The 18,792-nt window shown below is 38.3% G+C and overlaps 1 protein-coding gene across 1 annotated transcript; it reads left to right on the top strand.

Annotated features, from left to right (window-relative positions):
- The first annotated feature begins 480 nt into the window (after nt 1-480).
- On the top strand, nt 481-14,890 carry LOC143291859 (uncharacterized). The gene is made up of 12 exons (XM_076601976.1): nt 481-588; nt 2,592-2,690; nt 4,397-4,418; nt 4,999-5,448; nt 6,017-6,157; nt 6,674-6,886; nt 7,732-7,876; nt 8,857-9,005; nt 9,700-9,832; nt 12,845-13,008; nt 13,528-13,667; nt 13,970-14,890. The coding sequence occupies exons 1-12, from the start codon at nt 565-567 to the stop codon at nt 14,084-14,086; spliced, it is 1,797 nt and encodes a 598-aa protein (XP_076458091.1). The 5' UTR covers nt 481-564; the 3' UTR covers nt 14,087-14,890.
- The last annotated feature ends 3,902 nt before the right edge of the window (nt 14,891-18,792 follow it).

The following is an 18,792-nucleotide window of genomic DNA, read 5'->3' as shown; positions in this document are numbered from 1 at the left end:
CAGCCTTGGAGGGACAGTGGCCAAGGCTTTGGGGACCATTCCCACTGAACGCCAACTGTCCTGTAAAGACCTCTTGGTCGTGAGAGTGGGGATGTAATCGGGACAGCAGTTGCCTCCACTGCTGTCTTGATGGTAATACATAGTAAGTAGTATCACGATTTACTTAAATGTCTTGCCTTGTTTGTTTTGTTAGTTTCTGTACCCATATTGATGCCAAATGACTGGTGTTGCTATTATTGTGTCGCTATTCAATAGTGATATACATTTAGTTGGATAAGGGATGCTGGAGAATTTCAGTCTTCTTTGGAGTCACCTCAAGTCCGAAAAGTAGGCCTGATCCCGGGCCCGGCAAAGCAATAAAAACACGGGACTGACAATGTGTTTGGTATTTTCGGGTCTATCTTCGCACACGGACTATTTCCCTGCTCTTCAGCACAATCAAAGTGTTTGTGTAAAAAGACGCTTTTTTGCGCATATCTTACCATTTCCGGCGACTGCACCTCATTCGTTACACGTGCTCGCTTGGAAGAGGTAGAACTCCACTGTGTGTTTGTGAGCAACACGATGGCAAGACAACAGAAAGCGAAGGTATGTATGGTTTGCGTGTAATTTGTTTAAAGTGTTTGCACTATCATCCCTTCATTTTTTTTGACAGAAAATCAGAGTTGGTGTTATTAAGTCATTAGAGGTAGGTGACTATCAGACGACTGGAAAGTAGCAGGTTACGGACAGAGGGACTAGATCAGACCCAAGTAACCCAGTGAGCCTTTCTCGCATAATATCCTGCAGTGTACTAGAGTCAGTAGTCAGAGACGTACTAGTTGATTTTATGACTGCAAACAACCTGTATTCTTCATGTCAGCATGGAATTAGAAAACACCGATCATGTTACACAGCTCTTCTTCTTTCTTCTTTCCAGACTGTGTAGAATCATCTTGTAAAATCTTTGCTGATGACACCAAATTATATAATAAGACATGCAGCAGTAGGCAATATCCACAATTTTCCCCCTCAAGGCAGAATAAGTAGTGTTCACAAGAAGTGTGGTCATTCACTCTGTCAGTCAAACAGAGGAGTGGAGGGGAAAAAATGAGGATATTTCCCAACTGTAACATCCAGCAACATGATCTAGACAAACTCCAGGGTTGGACAGAGAAATGGAATCTGTATTTTAATGTGGACAAATGTAAAGTAAAGCATATAGGCAGAAGAAATCCAAACAAAACATTCTGTGCAACTAAATAATACTACAAACATTGTAAAATCATGTAGAAATGAAAGACCTAGGAGTCACTTTTGATAGTAATCTTTCATTTGACCTACATATTCATAAATGCATAGATAAAAACAAATCAAATAAGCAAAATATGTTGCGAAGTCAAAGAAGGGATTGCTAAAAGTTATACGGTTCACATAGTATTATACATTTAGCTTTACTCAGTAGAAGTGCAGTGGAAGATTATAAACTGGTAACACAAAGCAAAGGGCTCATCAAAAGAAAAACGATGATTCATGGTCACTCTTCTTCTGCTTCTTTTTCTTCTTCTTCCATGATCCTGTGATGAGTCATTCACCAGATTTCTCCAGGTCTGTCTGTCGGTTGTGTGTCAAAGTCTGGGCTTTTCCTTCATGATGCAGTGTGTCTTGGAAAAGTCACATCTGACTGTCGAAATCAGATTTTCTTGTTGGGTTTACTCCCCACATATGGAAGTTAGTACTACTGAGTCATATGGTTACCAGTCACAGAGAACTATTGACCTGTGTGTATGAGTCTATCAACAATCAAAAAGTATGAAACAATTACAATAAGTACAGTTGATAAAATAAATAGATGGTGAAAGTTGTAATAGTGTGGCTGGTGATGTGATCATGTTCTCTTACTTGTTTTTGTGTAGCACATGCAAAATAGTGAAAACACTTTTTTGAAATAATGTATTTGATGGAGATGCTTGTCTATGTCTGATTTTACTTCTGTTTACCTTAGATTTAATTTTAAGATGTTTTGAAATGTCTGTTCATCAGTGGAACTTTCAGCTGAAAGAAATCCAAATTGAAACTTACTGATATTACTTTATTAGAGACCCTACACAAAAAACCCAACAAAACAAAACAACCAAAACAAGCAAACAAACAAGCAAAACAGAAAGATGGTGATTGTATAGAAACTAAATAGCATTTACAAACATTGTTTTCTCTAATTTCTGCTTGTCTGTATACTAGTGATAATGTAGTATGACATGTTAATGGCTTCAGAGTAAGAGTGGGATATTTTATTTTGTCTTGAGCTAAAGTTTGTGGCATTGGAGCTCAGCAAAGGAGAGCATCATAATAAAAACTCATAGTTTATCTATGGCTTGAGTTCTTGAAATGATTAGGTTACCATTACATTATGCCCGTACAGAGCTGTCCTCAAGAGGTGATGTTAAGTTGTGCCTGCTTGGATTTGATCAGTGTTTCCCAGGACACAATGAAATTTTGAAATCGGCCACATTTCTGAGCCTGACTCTGAGGATAGTAATATGTATTGATATGTGTATATATATGTGTATATTTCTTAAACTACTATATCAATATTGCTTTATTTTTCACAGACTCCCCAGCCTCCGAGAGGACAGAAGCAAAATGGGCAGAAGGTGCCACAAAGTGCTCCAGCTGGAAAGAAGCCTCAAGTCAAAGCAGCTCACAATGCGGTGAGAGCACAAACATAAACTTATATCCTTTGTGCAAGAGGTTAACCCATTCGGTGCTTATAAGACTGCTGATGTCCCGTTCAAAGTGTTGCCATAGTGCCTATAAGACGTCCACTGACGTCCTGCATCTGTAGTGATTTTCCTTCATCGGAGTATGGTGCAATGAACATAATGACTCTGAATGGTTACTTTAATGCATCTGGATTATAAACATCTATTCAACGAGCATATGTCAGGTGGAAGACCCTTTTCTTTTCAATAATGATTTACTTACTGGACCACTTGGCGCACCTGGAAAGAGGGTTTGCCTCAAACACAAAAAAGGCATCAGACACCTTGTCAGGTGCAGACAGTTATCCCATTGAGTGGAATTACACAACTTTGCAAGCTCTTCAGATGATTAACCTGGCATGTATGGGTATAACAATGAGAGATGTATCTTGTCCGATGATTTGTTGAACTCGGTGATGACAATTACACTGACAGTGATAAAACTGACAGCAACATTCAACATTTTATTCAGTCTGTCTGTCCAGTCAGACATCATTTTTGAGTGGGTGACCATGACTGACAGTTAGGGCGCAGTACTTTCATTTAATTAGTTAATATGAGAAGAGGGGGAGGAGAGAGAGAGGAGTGATTTAACATTTTAAGACGATAGTTCAAAGGCTAGACATTGGGTATAGAGGTGGCGGGGCCAGTTACCGTTAGTGTGCAGTTTATTCACTGTGTTCATCTGCCAGGAATGACAGCAGCCAATGATCCATGATTTTCATGAAACCCAGGATTGACAGACAATAGACATGAATCAAATATTGTTTTGTTTTGTTTTTTTTCACACTTTTTGTCACTTATGAGTTGACCGACTTTGTAGAGGAGGCAAACTGGATGTGCAGCAGACATTTTATCGACTGTTAAACCCAGTTAGAAGGGAGGACCATCAAAAGCGCTTTCCCCTCTAATTGGGGACACTCTTAGATGTAAGAAAAGCTTGATGGCTCACTTTGAAGTTTCTGAGAACATGATTGACTTTTTATCTTGACTGAACCCTTGCTTGTCATTGCTGAGAGGGTTATTCCATTTTATGACAACAAGTGTCATGACTTTTATCATAAACTTATAAACTGTTACATTTTCTTCCACAGGTATAATCTGACAATAAGCATGCTGTTTCCAGCTGTCATTTGTTTGTTTTCTTTTGGGGTTTCATTCTGTGGAGGTGGAAATAGACTTTTTTCAATGCAAAAGAATTACTATCTTCACTTTGAAATGCCTGAATAGATATTTCATTAAAAAATAAATAAATAAATAAATAAATAAAAATAAAATAAAATAAAATTAAAAAAAAAAACCCAGAGTTTCAGAATTCACATGTATTTTCCTTCACAAAAACATGCATAATTGTATATTTCATTTGAAGCTGTTTTTCTGTCTGATAGAGTAGTAATAAGAAAATGTTTGAAAAAAAACCCTGAATATTTAGTGTTAGATAACAATTAAGTCATGATGATTATTAATAATGATGATGTTGCTTGTTGTTATCCACTTCCAGTAATTAGTGTTATTTATTAATGTCTTTATTTCAGATATAAAAACAATTCTAAGAAACAGAAATAGTTATTAGAATAGAAACATTAATGTTATTGCTCATTAAGATAAATGTTGATGATAATAATTACATGATTTTCTTTCATTTTCTTTGGCAGGGGACACCTGCAAGAGGCAAAGGTAAGATTTTGTTATTTTGAAATATATGCTGTGTTTGATTTGCTGTGAAAACTAATAAACCAAGCTGTATAATCAGCTGTAAATGATGAAACTAACTGGATTAACTATACACATGCACATTCTGATTCATATTCAAGTTCACAATTCCTTTTGTGCATTATCAGTTTTATTTCTGAAAATCTCTGTGTTTTTCAAGGAAAATGGTTAAAACTGACAAGACACGAATTGCAACTGTACAAGACTGTCTGGACAAATTATTACTTTACCATGCAAGAAAGTTTAAACAGTTCATTGTGCACATGTGAAAAGGAATGTTATCATTATTGTGGTTTTACAGCTTCTGTGCATGCATTTGATTGTCACATTAGAAACGGTGGGGTTTTTTAGTTTGGTTTTTGTGTGATTTTTTTTAAAACTTGTAGCAAGGATTAAACAATAAATGGTATGCATATGACTATGAGAAGAGGGATATTGTTAATATGATGTTAAATCATGATATCCATGTTTACATATTTGGAAATGACATGTGAAAACATTTTATGATTTTCAATTTAATACTTTCACTGGGTTGTACTTGTAGACACACCAAAAGCTGGTGACAAACGAAAGCTGGATTCCACACCTGCTGGCCAGACACCAGGGAAGGGGTCTGCAAAGGCCCTGAAAAGCAAGCCCAACACCCCAGCACCCGCTCCCCCAAAAGCCAATGGCAAAGCCACTCCTGCAAAATTGTCCAAAACACCCCAGGCCGTCGTGAAGCCCTTGACCCCACGAAACAAGAAGACGCCACAGGCCAAGAAAACCCCACAGGTGAAAACACCTGCCTCATCTGGCAAAGGTGGGAAGAAAAAGGCACCGCAGCCCACAGAAGATGAATCTGAGGATGATGATGAGGATGAAGATGATGAGGTGGAAGATATCGGAGATCTGGAAATGGACAGTGATGATGACGATGATGATGATGTGGAGGAGGACATGGGTGATGACGATGATGAAGATGATGACAGTGAAGAGGATGAAGACAGCGAAGGTATGCGTGACTTGTAATAATAGATTAGGCAGTATTACTCTTTATGGCGTTAGTGTGAGCAGCAGAATGAGTAGCTGCAGTATGCATTTGATATAGTGATTTTAATACTGGATGTTACTTTTGTTAGTGTAACTTGCTACTTCAGTAAAGAAGGGGGGAAAAAAAGAAATTGGGTTGAACGAAAAAAGACCTGGATTACAGTAAATGTGAAAACATTAGACTTAGAGGCATGGGTAGCAATGTGATTGTTGTTTTCATTTTCATTTATTTTTTTGTTTGAAAAGTCAAAACAACAATGCATAAATTCAAAGTGCCAAGTTGTAACATCTCACTTGTAATTTCTACTGTGTTATTTTGACTGAGCATATTTGCCAATGGCAGCATTATCAAAAAGTTAGGGGGGGAAACCCCAAATAATTTTACATGTGCAAGCATTGTGTTTGTACACATTCTTTTAATTATGCGTATCTGAGCAAATGGTTTTACAGACAAGTTAAAAAAGAACAGGAAGATTTCTGGAGAATCGAAAGTATTTTATCAATAAAAAATTATTATGTCCTTATAACAGAAGCACCAAAGAAACCTGCTTTGGGGGGAGCCACAGAGAATCAAGATGATGGTGATGATGATGATGATGATGACAGTGAAGATGACAATGACATGGAAGATGATGGAGAAGACGATGATGATGATGCTGTTGAAGATGAAGGTGAGTTCTTTCTTTGTCACAGTGATTCATGAGAAATGTGTATAAAAATACACAATAAAGTCATCGACCTGCACATATCTACTCAGACAGCTGCCATACTGACCTACCTATTGGTGTGTTTGCTGAGACACCCATTTACCTACCCACCCACATACCCTTCTATGCATGTATATGATATAAACACAAATATCATTCCAAAGTCAAGCATAACTTATATGTAAAAAAAAAAAAAAAAAAAAAGAGCTATTGTAACAGTAATGATATTTAGATGCTGAGTGGTTCAATTGGGTGTATATGCTTTTTAATGTGTCAGAAATACGAGTCACTTCAGCATTCACCAAAACTGAAATGTGACAGTTAAGAGACCCTGATCTTCAAACAAAATGACATGGTTTATTCATCGCACATGAAATTGAAGAATAGATGAACTGTGCATGGCCAAAAGTGTAGATTTATTCTCTTTTCTATCACTGGGATTGCACTGAAAATGCAGCATTGTTGCTGTTTTGGTTCCAGATGCTATTATCAAGAAAATCCGAGAACTGAGGAAAGTCTCAGATAAGTCGGACAAAAAACAGCAGCAGAAAGACAGCAAAGCCCAGAAACAGCCCCAGACTGCAGCCAAACAGAAACCTTCCCAGACGCAGTCAGAACAGAAACTGTCTCCGTCTTCAACAGAGCAGAAAGCTGAAGGGGAATCTGTACAGCCTCCCAAGACTGTTGTTTCAGGTGAGAATCATCTGTAATGGTTGAATTGACATTGTACTTCACTTTATTTCTTCAAGTCAGATGTCTGACCCCCAGATTAGGCCTTGAGAGACTGCCAGATGCTGTGTTCAGATGTCTGACCCCCAGGTTAGGTCTTGAGAAACTGCCAGATGCTATGTGTTCAGATGTCTGACCCCAAGTTAGACCTTGAGAGACTGCCAGATGCTATGTGTACAGATGTCTGACCCCCAGGTTAGGCCTTGAGAGACTGCCAGATGCTATGTGTTCAGATGTCTTATCCCAAGTTAGACCTTGAGAGACTGCCAGATGCTATGTGTTCAGATGTCTGACCCCCAGGTTAGGCCTTGAGAGACTGCCAGATGCTGTGTGTTCAGATGTCTGACCCCCAGGTTAGTCCTTGAGAGACTGCCAGATACTATGTGTCATGGGTTATGGATGTTTGGCTTTATAAGCTTTACCATGTCTGGTGCAGTCTGCTTACCAGTATAAAAAAGAACTCCGTTAGAATCTTACTTTGTGCTGTCAAAGTATGTCGTTTTGCGTCATATAGATTATAATGTGTGTGTTCTATTCCTCTCTGCAAAACATTTGCAATGGCAGCATGAAACATCTTCAGACTGTCTAAAGAGCATGGTGTTCTAACTGGGGTTGTTTTTTTTTTTTATGTGCTGTCAGTCAATGAAAATAAGCATATATTCAGATATTCAGCGGCAGGCAAAGGGTTAACAATGGATTAATCCAATAGATTGTAATATTAAAATCTGCTGTAATATTATATCTTCTGTTTGTATGGAATATTTATTACATCTTTTATATACATCTGCATGGTGTTATCACTATTTCAGGGGCCCGTGACAAGTGCACACTGTTTCTGAAGAACTTGCCACCCACTGTCACTGTGTCAGAAATCAAGGCATTGTCCAAGGACATCAAGGAAGTGCGGCTACGCATCACCGTTCGAGCTAAAAAGCGACAGAAGAAGAAAATGGGGTTTGTTTGTTTTTCTAGTTATGTTTTTGTCTTTATTAGGAGTGTTCAGATCATATTGCTTATTGACCAAACGAGGCCATGGGACTGAAAACATTATTTAAAAAAAACATTTGAACAGTCAAATTAACTTTTGATCCACTGAGTGCCTTGTTGCACATTGAACCGCCACTAGAAATTCCACTGCTGCCTATCTTTTGCTGTTTTAGCTAGTTTCCTCAAGTATAGCCGTTCTTCTTCAGGTCTTTTTCAACTGTTCAACACCATGTCTTACTTTGTCTGTCCCTTGCTCTTTTTCTATGAGGTGTCCAGTGAAGGGATACTTTTGGAAGTCAGAACAGTTCATAAGAATTTTGAGACCATTTTATTGCTTGGTTAAAGAGTGTGGTGGTTGCTTTTGTGTTAGTGAGGTCAGTCATGCAAATATTGTTATTAACTGCAAATCTCTGACATTGAATATGATTTGATCAACTTTGTTACAGGCTATGAAGATAACTGGGGTTGCACTGAATTCAGTGTGGAAGTGTGTTTTTGCAGAACTTAGTAATGTTTTTAGTTATTGATTTTTATCTTTGATATTTCCTTATTCCCAAATGGGACTGGACCACCTGTTGATGACTACACTTTTCGTAAACTTGCAAAGGTAAAAGTTCATTGTAGAAATGTTGCAGAATCTTGCTTGTGTGTATGATGGATATCACGCAGGACATATTCATGAAGTTTAAGAATATCCTTACAATTTCTCCTCAAACCACACCATCATATTTTTACTCTGAAAGTAATACATCACAAAAGATTCATTACATGAGCAGTATTGGAAACAAATATATTTTTGTAATTTTCCTTCAGAAAAATTAATAGATGAGCTTTTTGTTCACACTTTTAATTTCACAATGTCCTCCATGGCTGATATTTTCAGAAAAATAATTTAGTTTGCAGTGCCAGCAAGTTCCAGATTTGCATTGTATTGTGATTTGTTTCAGATTTGCATATGTAGAATTTGCTTCGGAAGCGGCTGCAGACAAGAACTATAAAACACTTCAAGGGACCAAGCTTGGGGATTGTGAGGTGGTTGTGGATTATGTTGGAGAGAAGAGCAACTATTTGTCAGCAAAACCAAAGCAAGAACTGGGTATGATCAATTATTATTGCTGTAGTTTTATACTTTTGTTCAGTGCATATGCATTGAGCATATATTAGATTAAACATTGTTTACTTCCCTTGAATTGAACTGTGTGTTAAAGGTTGGTTGGTGATAGGAAACATTGCTAAATTTTGTGTGTGTGTTCCTAGCTCTATACAATAAACTGTTCTTTATTGTGTGGGGCCTCAATTGTATGCAGTTCACGCAGCATATGTTTATTGTCTGTCCTTTTTTTTTCTTTTTTTTAAATCTTTTTTTTTCCCTTGTGTTGTGGTAATTGGTCATTTAAAATTTTTACCTGAGTAATTTCCCAATGAGTTTGTTTGTTCGTTGTTTTTTGTTTGTTTGTTTGTTTTTACTGAAAAGAATTTAAATCAAAAAAGGTCAAGTAACTACAACCCAGAAAAGTGAACAAGTGCAGGATTGTATCATCCATCTGATGTTGAAGGAATGATCAGGTTTAGTTAACATTAAAAACAATATAAATTATGAGGTTTATTTTTACATCTGTTTGTGAGACATTTTATTGAAAGCAAGACAAGCTAATGCTTGCCATGGATCAGTTATGGTATGATATTTTGGTGGTGATACTGTGTCAGTGATACTGGAAAGGAGTCTTGATTTTTTTTTCCTTTTATTTTTTTATATATTTGATTTGCATATCTTTGTTCCTTTTCTCCAGCGGATCCAGACCCCCTACGGTTGTACATCACTGGATTTGGTGGTGACGTGAAGGAAGCTGACCTGTATAAATTGTTCCCAAAGGCCCAGGAAATAAATCTGCCCCTCAGGAAAAAGGACAAGACTGTAGTTGGGTAAGTGTGTGACTTTGTGTCCAGGTGTGTGTGTGTGTGTGTGTGTGTAGAGTGTGTTTGCAAACCTGCAAAGTGAGTATATTGATCGTGCAAATGAAAGAAGTGTGGAGGCTGGAAATGTCAATCATTCATATGCGTTTTTTAATGCCAGGCATTTTAAAGATATATTTCCTATTTTACTCTTCTTGTTTTTTGTTGTTGTTTTTTTCCTATTCTTTTTTGTGTTGAATCCTTTCCTGGGTTTACTGCATGTCCATTGTCATTGGCTTGCTGTATGTAAAGGAAAGGTAGATTACCATTGTACACACTGATTGTGTCACCTTTCTGATTGGTGATGCTGAGTCTGAAGTGTTCAATGACATTATTTTTGTTTGTGCATTTTTCTTCTTGGTGTGTGGGCGGCAACTCTGATGTTCACTCATTTTCAGAAGTGGGCTTTTGCACTTCTTTTTTTTTTTTTCTCCTCTTTTTCTCTTTTTGTGTGTGTGTGTGTGTGTGTTGAATCCTTTCCTGGGTTTACTGCATGTCCACTGCCATTGGCTTGCTGTATGTAAAGGAAAGGTAGATTAACATTGTACACACTTACTGTGTCACTCTTCGGATTGGTGATACTGAGTCTGAAGTGTTCAGTGACATTATTGTTGTTTGTGCACAGTTCTTTTCTTCTTATTCTTTTTGATTTGTGGGCTGCAACTCGTATTTGTATTTATATTTCGTTTTATCACAGCAGATTTCTCTGTGTGAAATTCGGGCTGCTCTCCCCAGGGAGAGCGCGCCACCCATTTTTTTGTATTTTTTCCTGCATGCAGTTTCATTTGTTTTCCCTATCGAAGTGGATTTTTCTATAGAATTTTGCCAGGAACAACCCTCTCGTTGCCGTGGGTTCTTTTACATGCGCTAAGTGCATGCTGCACATGGGACCTCGGTTTATCGTCTCACCCAAATGACTAGCGTCCAGACCACCACTCAAGGTCTAGTGGAGGGGGAGAAAATATCGGCGGCCAAGCCGTGATTCGAACCAGCGCGCTCAGATTTTCTGGCTTCCTAGGCGGACGCGTTACCTCTAGGCCATCACCAGTTCACTTGTATACATAAGTGGGCTTTTACATACTGATACTTTTTTTTTTCCTCTTTTTTTTTTTTGGTGTTGAATCCTTTCCTGGGTTTACTGCATGTCCACTGTCATTGGTTTGCTGTATGTAAAGGAAAGGTAGATTAACATTGTACACACTTATTGTGTCACCCATCTGATTGGTGATGCTGAGTCTGAAGTGTTCAGTGACATTATTTTTGTTTACGCACAGTTCTTTTCTTCCTCTTTGTTTGTGGGCTGCAACTCTGTTCACTCATATACACAAACAAGCTTTTACATGTATGACCGTTTTTACACCCACCATCTAGGCAGCCAAACTTCATTTTTAGGGGGATAGTGTGTGGGGTTTTGTTTTGGTTTTTTTTTTTTTTTTTACTTAATTTTGTTTTGTTTTAATGTATACCCTTCTTTGCAAGTTTTTTTTTTCTTTCAAAAACAAAAGCCGTTCAGTTAACCCTTTCGCTGCCAGGAAAATAAGATTTTATGTGAAATTTATTTGCCAGGGGTTTTTTTCACAAAAAACGGGTATACATTTTCAAAAAATTCTGTGTTCTTTGTTACTGGAGAAAGACCCATAAAAGTATATATTTTCTGAAAGGTAAATGAATAAAGAATACAAAACACATGATGTTTTCCTATTTTATTTATTTTCAGTGACACGCTGTTGTTTTGAAATCAGTGTTTTGTTTTTTGTCTCATTTTCAACTTGTTCATTACAAACATTAATCAGGTAATTTGCACCAAAATATCATTATTTGGACAAATGGATATATGCACACACAAAATCATGCTAGAACAACCACAATAAAAAAATTTTTTAAAAGAGACATACACAATGCATTGTGACTTCTCCAAGTGATAATACGGATGTAAGGCCACGCCCCATCAGTCTCCGCCCCCTTCCTCTTCACCCCTCTCAACACAGTCACTTTGTCCAGTTCTCATTAGACCGTGTTGGCTGAGTGCCAAGAAAATCGCTCACGCTTTGTCCTGCTAATAATTCGGTCACTTTCTGTCACCTGCTACAGCTGAACAGCCAGCATCACTCACTGATAGTTGTATCTTGGCCACTCTCGTGATTGCTCCCTTTATTTTCCATCAAATTATCCAATAAATATTCATCATTGTCTTCTCCTTCGCATTTACGCTTCAGTTCTTTCTGAGCATCAGCTAAAGAAAGCAATCTTGGTTGATTTAGTTAGCCATGATCGCATGTCTTAAGCACGGCGTCAGTCCGACATTTTGTTGAGCGAGCGAGGAGAGGAGTCAGGCAAACACTGCGGCAGTAACCCAACCAAAACGTTGAAATAAAGGACTGCCTCATGACATAGATCGTGTTTCTAGCTATAAATAGAATCTAGAAGATTCCCCAAGCTAAAGCTACCGGTATTTTTGTCAATGAACTAAATGCAAACCAGGGAAAGTCATATTTCGATGATGAGGTATCTGGTCATTGTGGCAGGGAAGCATACATGCTTGCGCTGACATGTTATCTCATCATATAGGCAGCCTAGGGGTTAAGGTATATCGCTAATTCCAAACCTTGGGTTTGTTACATTTCAAACAGAGATGTTGCTCATTGCATTGTGCTATTTGCCACATTCATAATATAGAATTGATAAGTCACTCAGTTGGGTTGGTTTGTTTGTTTTTTTTTGGTTTTGTTTTGTTTTGTGGTGTGTTTTTTTAAACCTCCTTTTGATTTGTCACTGTCATATTTGATTCCCGTAATGTGGGGGTGCTAGAAGAGTTGATCCCAGACATGACTCTCATGATTAATGTGTTCTGCTCATCTTTTCTGCACAGAAAAAAAAGTTTATGAGATTTATTAGTATAACCACATCATTTGTCCTACATTTTGTTCTGCTTATCCTTTATGGATGTGCACTGGATCTAAGGATTTGTTGAATTTGTTGCAGGTATGCCTTTGCAAGTTTTGCCACTGAACAGCAATGTAAAACAGCGCACGAAAAATGCCAGGGAGCCAAACTCCAGGGCCACAATCTTGTTGTGTTGTATGCCAAGAAGCGCCCACTTGACAAACAGAAGAAAGACCAGAGTCAAAAGAACAAAAGTTCTGAACGTAAGTGTGTATAGATCTTTGGGTTTTTGTGTGCATCCTTTTGCGAAAGAGAGGTTTATATCGGATTGTCTGCCTTAGAACTTCCTCTTGCATAGCTTCCATGCTGAATGATTGAATGAAGGTAGAGAGAGCAGGAGATGGAGCACGTTATACTTGTTAATGTGTCATAATACATTTATTAATGCCAAAAAACTAAACTTTTCTGTAATGTTGTATTACCGCTGCCTATCAAACACCTGTAGCAGAATATTCACTTGCATCTGTCAGATCTGTATGGCTGTACTTAAAGCGATTAAATTGTTCGTTCTTACAAGACCTGATTACTCTGAACACCTTTGAGTTGAAAACTTTCATTCTGGTACTGTTCTACTAGAGAAAGAAAATGTCAAGAACATTTTAAAGCTTATGAAAAGAAAGGTGATAGAAGGTATGACAGATGAATCAATGCTTTGAACAGTGAGGAATGTACTGAATGGATCAGAAGTGTTGATTTGTGGTATCCATGTGTGTGTGTTCCAGAGAAGGGTCAGCCTCCTGCAAAGAAAGCCAAGTTAAACGACAATGAGAGTGATGACGATGAAGAAGAAGACGATGATGAGGATGAGGAAGACGATGACAGTGATGATGAGGATCAGGACGAAGACAGTGATGAAGATGATGTAAGTATGGAAACCTGATAACTGTGATGACTGTTGTAATGATAATTCATAGATTGGTAATTGCTGCTGAATTGGTAAATCTAAGTCAGTTTTTCTCTGTAAAATGAAACCAGTTGATCAGATGTTGAACAACTACTGCTCTTTTCAGTTATGTTTGTGCAACATGATCAGTTTCAGTATGTAATGAAAAACACTGTGGATTGACATGCACATTGCTCTCACTATCTGTTTGTGCTGACTGATTTTAAGAGTTAAAAAAAAAAAGAAAAGAAAAAAAAAGTGCACCATTTTTCTGTTTTCAGGATGGAGATGAAGAGGAGGGTGACGAGGATGAAGCTGAGGATGAAGATGATGATGATGATGATGATGATGATGATGACGATGATGACGATGATGATGGCGATGACGATGATGAATAACTTTTCATCATGCAGTTTGTTTTCCAAAATCAGAACAGATGGAATTCATGGAATTTCATTTTCGCTGGAGGACCATCTTAATTAACTGCAGAAGTAGTCTTTCAACAACATTTTTCAGTATTGGCCTGATATTCAAACCCACTTTTCATGGGCATTCACACAAGCACAAATTGCTTGGTACAGAGAAGTTGTAGGGATTTGTGTTTTTTAAGTGAGACAGATGGATTAATCAATAAGAATGATTTTAAGAGGGATAGAATATGTAAGTTACTGCTAAGAATGGAAGAATCAGGCTTTTGAATAGTTATGTAATATACAAATAGTTTTTAATAATTTATTTTAGTAATACATGTTGAGCTATATGGGGATAGTTCGGGTACTGTGTTGTTTTGTTCATTCACATGATAATATAGCTTTTACCCTTCTGTTCAGAAAGCTTTAGGACCAGGGCAAAGTGCTGGTTCCTGATTGGTGCAGACTAGTTGGTTCTAAGAAGTGGTCCATGCAGTGATTTTACAGAATTTCAGTGTTCATCTGTGTAAAGTTCATATTAACATTAAAATCATATCATTGTAAATATATCATTTTTCATCACTGTGGTGTCATGGGTTATGGTTTAAGGTTTTTTTGTATCTTTATTTTATTTTATTTTTTATGGTACCATAATCATGTGACAATGTCTGAGTTAGAGAAAGCATTTCAGTGTTTGATATACATGAACTTATGAAATGAATGGTTAAAAGTGATGTCCTGTACTCAAGCAGTGTGTTCTTTTATCATTAAACAATCTCTCCCTCACTTTCATTTAATCTGCTTCCACTGCACTGTCTGTGCACCACGTGTGTGAATGTGCGTGTGTTTGAATTCAGAAATAACAACAAAGTCCTCACAACAGACCAAAATAAACTAAAAGGAAACATACAAAACACAACCCCTCATACACTTACAATAACTGGAGTATCTTTGATTCGTCTCAGTTCAGGAGGAAGGTAGCACTAAGCAGCATGGTTAACACTTATTTGCCAATACGGTGTCCGTCTGGGTGTGGGTTTGAACCCTGTCTCACCTTTTCTCCAAGGTTTGACTAGAAAAATCAAACTGAGCATCTAGTCATTTGGATGAGACAATAAACCAAAGACCTGTGTGCAGCAAGCACTTGACACACTGGAAAAGAACCCACAGCAATATGTCCTTTGGCAAAATTGTGTAGAAAGAATCCATTCTGATAGGTACACAAATATATATGCATGCACTCAAGGCCTGACCAGCATGTTGGGTGATGCTGCTGTCAGACATCTGTCTAGCAGATGTGGTGTAACGCATCTGGATTCATGCAAATGTATTGATGCCTCCTTGAGAAACTGAAACTGATCATCAACCAGAGGGACATTGTTGTGCCTGACATGTCATGTGTGTCATTGTATTGCATTGCTCTTTTATCACAACAGATTTCTTTGTGTGAAATTCGGGCTACTCTTCCCAGGGAAAGAGTGTTGCTACACTGTGAGTGCCACCCTTTTTTTTTTTTTTTTTTTCTGCCTGCAATTTTATTTGTTTTCCAATCAAAGTAGATTTTTCTTCAAGGGACAACCCTTTTATTGCCGTGGATACTTTTACGTGCGCTAGGTGCATGCTGCACACTAGACCTCAGTTTATCACCTTGCATGAATGACCAGTGTCCAGACCACTGCTCAAGGTCTGGGGGGTGGGGGGGGGGAAGAAAATACTGGAGACTGTGTGCTCAGATTCTCTCACCTCTAGGCACACGCGTTGCATCTAGGCCAACACATCCACTGTGTACACATCATGCAGATGTCTTTGGAATGGCAGCTACCCATCAACCACATTATTTTTAGAGAGATGCCATTTGCAACCAAGCGCAGCGGTGTTCCCAGTATCTGTTGCAAAAAAAAAAAGAAAGAAAAAAAATGTGCCTGCATCTTTCGAGAGGGTGTCAATGATTATGAGACATAATTGCATGTGACACCTGGTGCTCACTCGAAGATGTGTGTTTGCATACCTCCATACATGTGGGCACACACATCTACACACACACTCACATACATCCATACAAACACAGACATGCACACACATTCATCTATATATGTAGAGACAGAGGTACTAAAACAGTTAACACCTTAATCATAATAACTTAACAGGCGAAATAGCCGAATGGTTAGGGTGTTGGACTTTCAATCTGAGGGTCCCGGGTTCGAATCATGGTGACGGCGTCTGGTGGGTAAGGGTGGAGATTTTTCCGATCTCCCAGGTCAACTTAATGTGAAGACCTGCTAGTGCCTGAACCCCCTCCATGTGTATACGCACGCAGAAGATCAAATAAGCACATTAAAGATCGTGTAATCCATGTTGGCGTTCAGTGGGTTATGGAAACGAGAACATACCCAGCACGCACACTCCCGAAAACGAAGTATGGCCGCCTACATGGCGGGGTAAATAATCAGAATGGTCATACACGTAAAATGTTACATGTCTGTCTGAGTGATTATGTGTGTGTGTGCCTGAAATCTGATTGACACAGGAAACGAATGATGAGCACCCAGTGGCAGCTGTCAGTCAGCTCTACCCAGGAAGGCAGCCTGTTATGCAAATGACCCTGTATTTCTAAAGTGCTTAGAGCTTGGTCTCCGACCGAGGATAGGCGCTGTATAAGTATCCATATCAATCAATCAACTTGAGGAACCTAAGTCCAGTGTCATATATAAACATTAAAAAACAACAACAAAAAAACAACCCAAAAAACCAAACAAAACAAGACAAGCACTAGTGGGCAGTAGTTATTGCTGGTTTAAAAGGGAAAAAAATACACAGTAACAAGTCTTGTTAACTAAATATGAACGTGGCATCCTAGGGAAGGTAACTGAAATTTGTTGTTATTGAGGAACTGATATATGGCAGAACAGATGAGACGCTCATCTGTTAAATAATAGTGTCTGTGATGGTGTGGGCTCGATTCCTGCCCTCGCAGTTTTCCCCACGTTGACTGGAAAATCAAACTGTGCATCTAGTCATTTGGATGAGATGATAAACTGAGGTTCCATGTGCAGCATGCACTTGGTGCACTGGAAAAGAACCTATGGCAACAAAAGTGTCCTCTGGCAAAATTCTAAAGAAGAAATCCACTCTAATTGGTACACAAATGTACATGCATGCACACAAACCCTGACTAGCATGTTATGATGCTGTCAGGTACCTCCTTGGATATGGTGTAGCATATATGGATTTGACTCGGACTGAACGCAGTGACACCTTGAGACACTGAAACTTATTGTTCGTTATCACTTGGTAGGAAGGTGGCAGACTGGTTAAGACGCTCAGCTGCCAATACAGAGAGTCCGTGAGGGTGTGGGTTCGAATCCCGCTCTCGCCCTTTCTCCTAAGTTTGACTGGAAAATCAAACTGAGCGTCTAGTCTTTCGGATGAGACGATAAACCGAGGTCCCGTGTGCAGCACGCACTTGGCGCACTGAAAAAGAACCCATGGCAACGAGAGTGTTGTCCTCTGGCGAAATTACGTAAAATGAAATCCCCTTTCATAGGTACACAAATATGTAAGCATGCACTCAAGGCCTGACTAAGCGCGTTGGGTTATGCTGCTGGTCAGGCATCTGCTCAACAGATGTGGTGTAGCGTGTATGGATTTGTCCGAACGCAGTGACGCCTCCTTGAGAAAGTGAAACTGAAACTGAAACTATCACTTGGTTTTCTTTAACACTCTACATAATAACAGAATACATAGCCAGTGAACATTTACATAACACATGTGGCCGAATAGAATGTATTATGTTATTTTAGCAAAGTATGAAAATATAATCCTGAATGCCTCGATTCAATGACAACACGGATGTGATTTCCTAAGGGAGGTAATATATATATTTTTTAGCAGCTTGTAACTTCTTTATTCTTTGACACAAGCTGAGGAGACTTGTGACTGAGCAACAAGTGGTTTAATCACCAAGGAATTCAGCATCAAAATGATTGTTGTTTTGGTCAATATTTCATATATATGCACTCACATATTTAGCATACCAATATTGCAGCCGGCCTGGATATGAAATGACACATGTTTTGTAATTAAAAGGGAGAGAGAGAGAGAAGAAAAAGATACGCAGCTATTATGACACAAACACGCCATGACGTACATGTTGATGTGATATGAATTCACCATGCACTGCCAGGTTTCGTCGCTCAGAGCCTGAAGAATCGCGATTGTCTTTTTAAAAAAATTATAAAAAATTATTCTGCAATAAAAAAAAAGAGAAAATAATACCTCACTAACTCAATCCACAGTAGTTGGGGGAGGGAGGGGGGGAATGAGTAATGGATGCAATTCAATACATCGGAAAAAAAAGGGTGTCCTTACAAGAGGGATATAAGAAAGGTACTGACTGAAAGGAAGGAGAGGAAAGCGGTGATTATATATGAACAAAATGATAAAATGAAATAAAACTAAAACAACAACAACAACAACAACAACAAACCACCACTAACAGAATGAAATAAGTAAAAGTTACTTACTAAGGAAAAAGAGTTGTCTATTGCAAAAAAAAAAAAAAAAAAAAATAAAATAAAAAAATAAAAAGTGATCCAAAGAGATTTTTTAAATTATGTTGCATCACAAACTAAACCGAAGGATACTGTTCCGGACTTAAGCACACCTGGTGGAACTTTGACAAATAGTGACAAAGA

This window comes from Babylonia areolata, chromosome 18 (genome assembly GCF_041734735.1).
Source record: "Babylonia areolata isolate BAREFJ2019XMU chromosome 18, ASM4173473v1, whole genome shotgun sequence".
Classification (NCBI taxonomy): domain Eukaryota; kingdom Metazoa; phylum Mollusca; class Gastropoda; order Neogastropoda; family Buccinidae; genus Babylonia; species Babylonia areolata.
Note: the sequence above shows the minus strand (reverse complement) of the source record. Positions and strands in the feature narration are given on the sequence as shown.